The sequence below is a fragment of the Scomber japonicus genome, chromosome 19 (genome assembly GCF_027409825.1).
Source record: "Scomber japonicus isolate fScoJap1 chromosome 19, fScoJap1.pri, whole genome shotgun sequence".
NCBI classification, from domain to species: Eukaryota; Metazoa; Chordata; class Actinopteri; order Scombriformes; family Scombridae; genus Scomber; species Scomber japonicus.
In genome coordinates, this window is record NC_070596.1 from 13,987,477 (window position 1) to 13,999,660 (window position 12,184).

General features: G+C 40.0%; 1 protein-coding gene across 3 annotated transcripts in view; it reads right to left on the reverse strand.

The window, feature by feature from the left end:
• Positions 1–4,299: 4,299 nt before the first annotated feature.
• LOC128380395 (rab GTPase-activating protein 1) overlaps positions 4,300–12,184 on the reverse strand; it is a 75,933-nt gene continuing 68,048 nt past the window's right edge. For all 3 annotated transcript variants that reach the window (XM_053340201.1, XM_053340200.1, XM_053340202.1), the window contains 3 exons: positions 12,085–12,156; positions 8,730–8,927; positions 4,300–7,580 (listed from right to left, as the gene is read on the reverse strand). In XM_053340201.1, coding sequence (XP_053196176.1) covers positions 7,458–7,580; positions 8,730–8,927; positions 12,085–12,156 — 393 coding nt within the window. In that variant the 3' untranslated portion in view covers positions 4,300–7,457. The remainder of the gene's footprint in view (positions 7,581–8,729; positions 8,928–12,084; positions 12,157–12,184) is intronic.

The window sequence follows — 12,184 nt, forward strand, 5'->3', positions numbered from 1 at the left end:
TTTGTCTGAGGAAATGCAAACAAGACAGAGAGGAGGGGGATTAAACTCTCAAACCGATGACAGTTATCCTGACAAATTAAACCCCTATCATTGAATCGTGCTAAATGTGGCAGTTCAGATATGGAGGCATTCATGTTCCAACTCAATTCATGCTGAAAGCTTATTTTTTATAGTATTGTTTTTTCCCCTAGAAAGCAACAGAAATGTCAAAAATCTGAATGTGTTGCTTTGCTGAACACTGAAATACAACAAAACAAAAATCTATAGTTCAATACTATTCATACAATAAAGAGCTTCAACTGTTCAGAAGAGGGTAGTGACGGAGGATAATTGAAGAAGGATGAAGAAATTTGCACGTGGTGAAAAAGTAGATGGAGATGAAGTGACAGATGAGTCGTTCACATTCTCTGATCTCAGGGTATTATTTTTATTATTATTTATGTACACGCTAATCTGGAAAACCAATAAGACACATTACACCAGCGGCATCTGTATGTGTTATCCAGATTTATACACAGCAGGGTAATAAATGACTTTGGATTGCTGACAACTTTCAGCATGACCCATATATAATGTTTCAGATGGTAACAGGGAGCTGTGATATGCACACAAATTAGAGTCATTTGAGAAGTCATTCTTTCTGTCCTGACGCAGGATAGCAGGACCTGTTTATAGACAACAACATAGCTGGACAATATTCAAAGAGACCGAGAAACAAATTAAATTTAGGGTACAGCTATTTTTAGCACACATAATTCTCACTTATGTTATGAGGATGTTTGTTGTACATGACCAGTGTATGCAAGTTTACCTGCAGCTATCTGTTAGCTAGCTTAAAGGCTGTGTTAAATAAAGCTGGGTAACAATTTTGGTGTATTTTATTTTTTTTTAATTTTGAATCTGTATGTTTTTTTCCGTAGATGTTTTGACATGTCGCTGGAAAAACCCCCACAGTTGAATTAATTAAATGAATAATGGCAGGATTGAACTATTTCAGGTTCCTGGTATTTTGACCCAGCGGGACATGTGAATAGTACAGAGCCATAGTTTATGTGATTAGTAACATTTGTGTGTTATTATGTTCATTTCATATTCATATTAGAAAATATTACATGTTAAAAATGTGTGGTTTTGATAGATTTGCCTCCTAATGATGATCAGAATCAGGTATTTGACTCAGGTTTAATGGCTCTGAATGTACTTACACACAATAATAACACAAGAATCTTCAGAGGTTTGTGATGTGATGATGTAGTAGATGAAGTATTAACAGTTTATTCAATATCAAAAATTAAGACTTACAAATGTTTTAGAGAGGAACTTCTCATTATTATATCTCAGCAATGCAGTTCTTCATTTAAAACCAGGACTGTACTAATGAGATGCCGTGGATGTGGAAAATGATGTGTTCCTTTTTTCCCAGAGAATACCCTCAGGCTTAATTGTCAATTAAGAAGGGAATCATCGCAGAGTAGTCGGCTACAGCAGAGTGTGAAATCTTTATTCAGACAAATATCTTTTCTGGGTAGGTGGAGGCACCTCTTGTTTCACCCTCCTCACCTGAACAAATGAGATAACAGAGACATGGAAACCTCTTGAGACCTACAGGATTCAGCACTCAAGAGTTCACCTCAGAGGGCCGCTACAAACATTCAAACATTCACACACAGGCCGCCCCGAGTGAGTGAAGAGGGGAAAATGAAAGGTAAGTGTGTTTCTGTGTAAGCAGGAGAGAGAGCAGACTGTCCTGTATGTACAATAAAAAGGTGAAAGAGGTGCAACAAAATCCTTAATGCTTAAATCATTAATCTTTATTGTAAAAATGTACAAATCTGGCTAATATTTGAAATAAAATATAGAGAGTATACTTTCAGTGATTATATTTCAACATGCAGGGTTGTCAGATTACTGATTGCAGTTATTAGTGATTGCTTTATTAATTACAAACTCATTTAATGCTTTGTATGTGAAGGGGGTGGGGGATATTGTTTTATTCTGTACAAATAATGTCTGATTGATTGATTTATTGATTGTGTCACCCCAATAAACAGTAACAACAGCAGCAATATATTTGATTTATCTCCTGTTTAGTGTAAAATGGGAATATGCAAAGTAGCAGATTGCCTTTTTTAGTCAATTTGCTGCATGTACTCAAAGTGATTTGTTCAAACTTGCTGATATCCAAAGCAGCGTTCAGTGAGATCAGTGTGCGTGTGTGTGTGTGTGTTTGTGTCTGCAGGCAGATCAGGTGACAGAGAGTTCAGAAGGTTGTTGGGAGGGTCCAAATAGCTCCACACTACCCCTATCTAACACACACACACACACACAGTTTCATCTCTGCCTCACAAATCACTAACCACTGAGCCAGGCAGGAACCGAAGACGCCCGTCCCATCAGCATTCCACATTTGCATTTTACTCTGTTGCTGCCTGCTGGTTGTATTTATAGCTCTGTAGCACGGGACAGAAAGAGAGGGGGGTGGGGGGGGTGGGGTGTCAAGCAGATTGCATAATGCTTACACTTGTTACCCACTGCAGGTATTATGCCTGCTGCTTTGCAATCTGCAACCGCAGAGCAAAGATCCCGAAGGCCGTTATCACCAAAGGTGATAATTTTATGGGCCTACAGTAAGTTATAAGCACTGTCAACCAGAGTTGACCAAAATTAGACCATGGACCCCACTTGATAAGATAGTTTCCCAGGCTTGCCTATATGATAAGATCTCTGCTGTTTTATCACAGACAGTGTACAAAACCCATAACCAAAGCAGCCATACATTCTGTCATAGTGTGGCTTATGGATAGAGTCATAGTAAAATTAATTAGTTTCCTTTTAGCTGGGGACCCCTGAAACCCCCCCAAGGACTCCTGGGGGTCCCTAGACTCCACATTGAGAATCTCAGCTCTAAATGATAAATGTAAGAGCTCTAGCACAATCAGTGCACACTGTACATTTTATACACAGAGGATGTGGCAGAAAATAGCTCATCCCTGACACAGATAACAATGCAGCCATATATTAGAAAGGACTTTCTCTGTGGAAGGAGATGAGAAATAGAAAGGCAGCCAAAGTAAAGTAAAAGCTGCGAAGAGATTTCTATCCAGCTCGAGGGACGCGTTTCGTTCAGATAGAGGCTGTTTTCACAAGACATAATTAGTCAGAAGAAAAAGGGTTTATTTTTATGTTCAAAACTCTCAGATGTCCAGAGAAGTGTTCCCGAGAGGTGAGTTAGACAAGTCTCATTATAACAGCAGCATGTGCCTCTTTTATCTCTTTCTTCCTTTCAGCCGCTATATGAGATGTTAGCGAGGAATTGGAGAGGAAATGACATGAGCTGAGCCGGCTTTGAACTCAGGAGACAGATAAAGATGCAAAACACCAATAAATGAAGCTGAAGAGCCTCAAAAATAACATGCAGTGCCTCCTTTAGCCAAAAAAGTAATAGAAGAAAGGACATTTTGACAAATAGGCGTCATAATATATTAATTCAGCGGGATACAAAAAGAGATTATAAGGTAAGCACCGCACCAAAAGATCAGCTGTGGGCAGAACTCTAGAAACCAAAGAGAGATTAAAGGTCACATCAGTGAGTAGTTTATTCAGTTTATAATCACTTTATTTCTAAATGTAATGTCTCACATCCACTAATGTCCTCTCTCCATCGTCCCTCTTTATAAATCAGCACAGAAAGCTGGTACAGTAATCTTATTCACCTGTTCTTCATAAATAGTGATTTAAATCAAATGTTTTCCAGTTGTATACTTTAATTATATTAAGGTCAAATTCTTGTACGGCTGCTTGTGTTTGAAAATATTTAAAATTGAGAACTTCAGAAGAAAATCATAGTATCACGATTTTTTGTTTTGGTAGTGATCCCAAAACTCAACTAATGTACTGTACTGAAAAAAAATTATGATGTAGCCTACTCTTTTCTATGTATATGATAGATAGGTATATTTTATAATTCCCCAAAACTAGTGTATCGCTTTAACAAAATCACAAACTTTTAGGCTATTCTGTGTGATCTTCTTTTGATAACTGATGTAATATTTTTCACTTCCATTCTTGAAGCCGTTTGGACGCCCCCCTCGGGGAGGCCTGCCTCCCACTTTTTATTACACAATGATCAAAATAGTCGCTAATTTATTTTTTTGTCCGTCATCTAATTATTCTAGCTGTAGTAAGACTGACATCATTATTCTTGCTTCCATCGCCTCAACACTGTACTAACTATCTATCCACAGCTGCCCCAGGGTTTTCACAAGCAAAGAAAGAGACAGAAATGTTTTTGTGTTGATATCTTTATATTGAAATTCATGAAGTATACACAATGCATCCTAAACTATTACAATTTCCACACGTTGATAATGTTTTTGTTGTTGGATGATAAAGCTACGTTTTGGCATTTAATTAACCAAACAGCAGTCTGACTGAGAAGCTCGGAGCAAAATAAACATTAAAAAAAAACAGAAAACATTGTGGTAGATTAAACTGTAGCACGGCAGCAGGTAGGTAGGTACAAGTAGGCAACATTAGTTATAGTTACAGAGTAGAAAATCATAAACAAAAACTCCATATTCATTTTTTTAATGTTCGTTATATACAACCCAGTGCCTTTAGAGGAACGGCCCTTTGTTTCTGTCATCTGGACTTTTCCTCTGACATCACAAGTAGATTCCAGCGAATCAGATTCCACCTTCAAGTTAGACGCAATTTACAGTAAAGTTTATTTTAGGCTGGAAAGGAAATATAGTTATTTCTCTTTTATTTTCAGTCTAATATGATTAGAATAGAAATTGGAATATTTCTAGGCCCCTTTCGGGTCAGCTAAATATGAAAACACACAAGCAAGCAGTTGTTAGACCCCCTCCCCCTGTACTCCCGGTCCCCTCTGGACTGATTTAGAGTGCTTGCCAGTTTGACCTCTGGTGACTTCAATTTGAACTCGAGTGATACTGATCTACTCTTCAGGTGCAGAGTTACACTTCTGGCAGTTGACAAGTTTCTTAATGTGTGTGACTTTTCTGCCCCCACGTTCACAACAGTGTGTGTGTAAATACACTCAGTGGCCACTTCCAATTCTGCTTTTGCATCATTAATACTCTGAATTCTTTGAGGCATGAATTCATTAAAAGGTGTTTAGGAATGTTTCACAGGGATTTTACTTCACGCCGGTTCGATAAAGTCGATCAATTCCTCCAGATATTTGCGAACAGTGAGATGCCCGTGCCGTGATTTACCTCTTCCTTCTTATCCCAAAGGTGCTCTACTGTGTCGAACGCAGGCAGCTGGTATAAATACACATTTCTGTCACGCTCCTGCAGCCGTCTTGACACGATAAGCGCTTTGTCACACAGCCGTGAGAAGACACGCTCGGACAGTGACACAGCTTTTTGTACGCTGCGTCAACACTTTCCTCACTATCACACCACCAGATTGGACCTTTTAAACAACACAAGATTGAAGCTGTTTATGCTAAATCTCTACCCTATCATCATGAAATATGTTCTAACCAAAACTCAGAACTGTTGACTCATGTTTAATATTCAACAAGTCATGCGTTGACAGAATTTTGTGGCTTTCTTGTTAGTTTTTAACATATTTCAGGCCATTCCCACAAGGCGTTTTTGCCCAGAGTACTATCAATGGTTTCTTATTCTCGCCGTTCTGTATGAAGATGACCACTCTTCTGTTGCCTCGGTAATGATACCGTCTTTCAGATTACACGTCGTCCTAAAAGTTTTCTCAGTAGTAACGAAACCTTTTGGCCTCGTCGTGCGTGTTTTGGAGAACTTGCAGTAATGAGCAGGTGTTCCAAACAAAGTGGCCACTGAGTGTGTTTTTCTTCTGTACAGTGTGTATCTACATAGTAATTCAGTGTTGGTATGTGTAGTGGTAAACCAAATCCCAAAAGGCCTGACAAACTTAACACAACACAGCATGCCACCCTGCACTACAACCTATCAAACATGACCTGCCAAGTTGAGGTCAAAGGTCAAACCCCACACAGCAGCTGGCTCCAGGGAAGAGGGCGGTAGGTTTTTTTTAAAGGCGTGTTCAACTGCAGTAGTAATTACAACATTTTGCCTTTGTGTGTGTGTGCGTGTGCGTGTTTTCCCATTTTTGGCGTCACACTGAGCCACGTTTTTAAGAAGCGTCGCATCACTTGAGGGGTGGACAACATACATAAACATACTGTGTAACACATGCAGAGGTTTGCATGGTTTGGAGCTTTTTTAAGTTTCTTTGTGCTGGGAGATCCAAACCAAACAAAGCTCTGAAATGTTTTATGTCTGAAGGTTTTTGTGAGGAAATCAATGTTGCTGTTGGTAACCACAACAGCTCTTATGCTTCTGGGTTTTTTTTTTTTCTGTAAATTACATTTTCATATCCACTAAAATCATCTTCATCGACCTTCATATCAAGGCTTTGTCAGCAAACTTCTCTTTAGCATCATTCATATACACATTTGAACATTTAAAGAAACTGGACAACTTTTTTTTTCCTCTTACATGCATGCACACATTCATAACCTTAGTGCTTTTTCTTTCCTTGGACTTTCAACACAATACTCTCCCAACTTTAGTTATACACACACACACACACACACACACACGCACAGACACACACAAACACACACACGCACAGCTTAACGTTATATCAGTCAATTATTTATGCATTCAACCATGTTTGTTTTCTTCTCACACACACACATGAACATACACCTCACAAAAACATAAAAACAAACAAACATGCGCACTTACACACACGTTTCCTCTTTACATAAGCACATTCATGTACATACATAGAAAAAGAAAGTTATTGTTCAACGTAAATTAGAAAAAGCTCAGTTTTGAAAAGCGTCTATTAGCTCTCGTACCTAAAACAAAACAAAAAAAACTCATGTACAGGGACTGGTTTCATCTGTGCCAGTAGTTTAGAGGGTAGCGCGCAGAACAGCAAGGAAGGACGGAGTGTTTTCTTCTCTATCCCGTCAGGACAGATACAGTTCTGATGTCCAACCTTCCTTCTGCGGGTCTTTAATATCAGCAGTACAAAGACAGAAATTTAATGAAGCATTTCTCTTTTTTATATGCTTTTCTTTCTGTGTGACCGATGGAAGCACATTGTTTCTCTGGGGAAAATGGTACCACTGTACTTTACATTTTTCAACCTCTTCTCATCAGTGCGGTTGGCTGTAGTCATTTTTGGGTGGAGAGGCAAAGAAATGGGTGCGGTGATTAGATCAGGAAGGAAACACAAGGACATTTTTTAAAGAGGGACAAATAACACAGTCTGTAGTAATGGTCATCCTGGGTCTTAACAGTCAATGTTCAAGTTAAAGTTATGGCCCGGTGGGTTAAGTTAGGGGTCCAGAGGTTTCAGTGTGGTGAGTAGCACTGAGCTCCAGACATGGTCTGGGTAAAACTAGGTGATGGGGTGTTGAGGATGTTAGGTTAGGTGGTCTCCTTGCCCTGGGTCCCAGTGACGGTCTTGATGGAACTCAGTGTTCGGTTGAACCAGGTCTTCTTGGCAGCCTGCACCTCGTTGAGGGCCAGACCCAGATGGTGCTCCAGGTCCTGATCGAGGAGGAAAGAGGAAAGATCACTATGAGTGACAAGAGTCAAAAAACGTCTGCCAATAAGTAACAACATGAACAGACTCTCCTTTTGTAAGTGTGGGCCCTCTGTGTACTTCTTTTACTTCTTTCCTTTCTTCAATCAGCAGCTGTGAACCCAATTCTGTTCCCACTCTAGGAGACATCATTCACTTTGAAATGCTTATCTCTTTTCTGTGACATTATTCCGAAATAAACTCCTCACAGAGCTGCTTGTTGCTGTCTGGTCTGACCCTCTTTTTCCTTTAGACATCACACTCTCCAAGAAACCAACACTCTTTTGGTCTTTTTGTAAATGACAGAAACTGTGCTCACATATTTTTAAACTATTTAAACTGTATTTCAGAACTTCTTGCTGCCTTTTTCTAATTCTATTAGACCTCAGTGTTGCATGAGTAATGTCATTAATCACTTTGTAAATGAATCCAAACTCACCAATAATGCTCCCAATTTCTTTAACCACATGTTGATAGTAGCACATTTTCTGCAGTGATTTCTGGTGTCTCTGCTGCCAGGGTACTTTAAACTTAACTGTGCCACTCTTTGAGGGTTGATGAAGACATCAGGGTAGATATATAACTTGTCTGAAATATAACTTAATCGCTACGCAGGCGACACACTGTGTAATATAAAAGCCAGCAGCCCCCATATTAAGATATAAACATCCTAAAACATTCTGCATCTAAATGACTGGACTGACTGGAAATGATCAAGTTTCAATTCACATCTCAGACCTCCTGACGATTATAAAGCTGGCAGTTTCCTCCCGATGAAGCTGACTTTGGCAGCCATAGTGTTGCTTAATGTGTCACTGCTACAAAGGCCTGTACAGTAAACTCACTGCAACTCAAGGTCTGTTTGTTTAATGGCACTTATGCCAGCTGGAGGAGCCTGCAAGTCATAGAGGGAGCAGAACTACTGTGGTTCAAATTATTTTGTTCTAGTACAAATCTGCAGAATGTCACTCGCAAGATTTTCCAGCGTTAAGATTGGGGGAAATCTGTAATGTTTCCGAATGTTTTACCGTATTTCCATGGCCATATTTCAATATGATGAACTCTGATTTCTTGTTTTGTAGCTTAATTTGGGTTGCAGATGTGCGTCGGTCTACCTGGATTTTGCACTCAGCCTCCACCAGCTGCAGTTTAGTCTGGGCTAGTTCCAGCTCCATCTCCCTCAGCTGGTTCTTCAAACCTTCCTTCTCCTCGTCTGTCTCCTCATTCTCCCCAGCAGGCGCTGTGGTCACAGCCCGTACACGACCCTCTTTGTTGAAAAGACTGCTGCACTTTTCACAGCCTTCCACTTTGGACTAGAGGAGAAAGAAAGAGATTAAATTAAATATTAGAGAAAAATACAAGGTAGTAACTGACTTTTTTTTAATTGAAGCAACCTGTTTCTTACAGCCTTAAGCTGGAGGAGAGTAAACAGGAAAAAAGAGGGTGAACGTGAGGATAAAGGGACAAAAAAAAGATTCAAGGTCATAAAAGCTATGACTAAGAGCGGACACTGTTACAAGAAACTAACCACAATTGTAAAGTTGCCCTTGTTAAGTCATAGTGAGGATGAAATATTGACTTGAGACAGACAGAGAAAGGAGATGCAACATAGATCTACAATGGAGTCATTGTGTTGTGTCTTCTGTCTCTTTACAGCACAATATATTTTACAATTGGAGAAGAGACGGCGCTCTGTTTAATTAGTGAGGTATGGCAGCTCATTAATGTAGTAACCACACAAGGCAGCTATGCTATTCCTCCTCTGTCAGGGCCACACCCCACCCAGACCCCACCCCCTTTAGTCAAATAGCTCTTTTTGGGTCTTGTATGTGATGGGCTGTTATTGGGCACAGTCTTTTGTGAAAGCAGCAACAGAAAATCAATGTGCTTTTTCTTGTTGGTGCTCTGGTGTTTCTTTGTATTAATACATATGTTTGTGCAGAAGTAGCATGTTAGCTTTGCCAGACATGCTAAGCTATAATGGAGGTGGAAAAAGATTTAGCTTCAGATGAATCCAAGAAAATAACTACTGCAGCACAGATACTTAATATGTATCATATCTACACATTTTGTTGACATACTAGTTGTAGTTTTCCTGCCTCACCTGCTCTTTCTATGTCTGACCCATGACTATGAAACCTCCTAATGACAGTACAGGTTGGGCAGGATTGCTTGACTCCTGTTGTTGATAGATAGGCTCCTGAATTTGCAGCAACAACCATTGTTACCTACCACACTGCATAGTCAAGGTTGTGTGTCTTAGCAACATGAATTGGCTGCATTGGCAAAGGTATTGACTGAAAATAAGAGTTTTATGCTGTTATTGAATTTCATTTGTATTAAACAGCCACCGGAGTTCAAGCTGAATAGCAATTATACGCAGCATTTCTCAGCTCATCACTGCAGAAGTGGATGGGAGCATTAATGAAGCAGCAGAGTGATACTGAAATTGTTTCTGTTGTCATTTCATATAGAGTTTTAATGATTCAGTGTGTCAGTTTATTATTAACACTGCAGCAACTTACAATTATGTATCATTCACTGCAAGTCACTGTTTCCCTACAGTTATAATTGCTAGTGGTAACAATTGTATTGCATTTGCTGAAGAATTATTATTAAACAAGAACAGACAAAATGATATACTCAAAGACATTTACCTCTCAAACACACACACACACACACACACACACACACACACAGCTGTGTGCACTCAAACACATGCTGTAGATTAACAGCCAGGACTGCAAGTAGAGCATAATTACAGAGTCCTGCAGTTCGTGACAAATGTATGTACATGTGTGTCTCTCTCATTTACACAGTTACTAATTGAAGAATTAATGATATAACTACAGTTCTAAGGATTCTGAGGATGAGCGCCTGAAACTGTGTCACATTATCACTGGATTCTGTCTGTCTGTTGCTCATGTAGGTGGATTGTATACCAACAGTCATGTTAGATTCTAGACAATACAGGACTGTAATACTGTCCCTGCTGAATGAACTTCAGCTGTAAGTTTTTTCAAGTTTTTATTCCATTATTGCCAATTTTCCAAACATGATGAGTTAGTTAGCAGTTAGTTACACACAAAATGTCATATAAAGTGCAGTGGAAATGCTCAACAGGACAGAGATTCATTCACATCACTTGTACTCCAAACTTTATGCATCAGAAAGTAACTCTACACGTTTACACATCAGCTAAACATTCAAATCCAGCTGTTACCCTCATGTCGAACTGGTGAGCCTGAAATGGACAGAACAGTTTTAATTTCTCCCTCTCTACAGTTTGTAGGTAAGTTGAACACTGTGTTGCCATCTCATTGTCTTGGCTGGCAGTGAAATCAAAGCCTTTAGAAAGAATGAGGAGTTTGGCCAAAGAACCGGTGCCAGGCATCGGAGTTCCAGCACTTGCACACTTAGCTCGTGAAATGTTTGTTGACACTGTATCTTGGAGAAAGGCCTTGTTGGCAGAGCGCTCTTTCAACGCTGCCCAAGGACTCACAACAGGACGGACAAAAGGTTTATTACACAAAGGACACAAACCATGTAAAGGATGTAGCTAGGTTTCTGTGTGTGTGTGTGTGTGTGTGTGTGTGTGTGTGTGTGTGTGTGTGTGTGTGTGTGTGTGTGCGTGTGTGCGTGTGTGTGTGAGTTGTCAAACGATTCAGCCTACTAACGCACTCTGCCTCCACCATGTACCTGCTAAAGCTATTAGGCGTGTGTACATGTTGTATGTAAATCACATGTGAGATTTGGTGCACTGCAATTAAAGCCTACACACCAATATGCCCAACATAGAATTCATCTCAAGAAATATCATTATGGACAAAGAAACCTCTTTGTCCATAATTGTTGGCTTTTGCATGCGCTTCTGCATGCAGCACTGAAGCCAGCAACGCACCAGAGCTTCTCCGCAGCTGATTCCCAGAGAAAACAAGTTGTGAGCCAGTGAGACTTTCAATTAAGACACACTGAGCTGGTTATATCGAACCTGGCATGCAGCACCCATAGTGATGAAGTGAAAATACAACAAGCTTTCTTGATACATGTTCTCGGTTAAGCGTGTTGGTATGTAAGCGTGTAGGCGTTTGCTGCAGCGCACCAAATGTCACGTGCTCAACTTATAACACATGCCTATATGCACGTCTGTCTATTAAACTGTAAGGTGCTGTGTGTTGATGTGGCGTATGTGTACATATATTAAATGTACAGGTGGTGTATGGTCAATCTGTGTGAACACCACGTCTATATGAAACGACCACTGCCAGCACAACACCTATATGACATGTGCAACGCCTGTTTCTGCATTGTGAGTCTGGGTAAATGGTTGGTGTGCATTCAGATGTTTGGCCAGATCTTTGACGTCTTAAGTAGGTGCTACTAAGGTGTTTGACATTATGACTGAATTGTCTGACAACTTAGAGTCGAGTCAAGTTGAGTCAAGTGTGAGTGTGTCTGAGCGAAACTCACCCGAATTTTCTCCAGCTCTCCTCGGTTGGCTGTCTGCTGTTTCTCCAGTCGTTCGCTCAGCTGGGAGCAGATCTATAGGAGCCAGAAACACAGAGGAAAA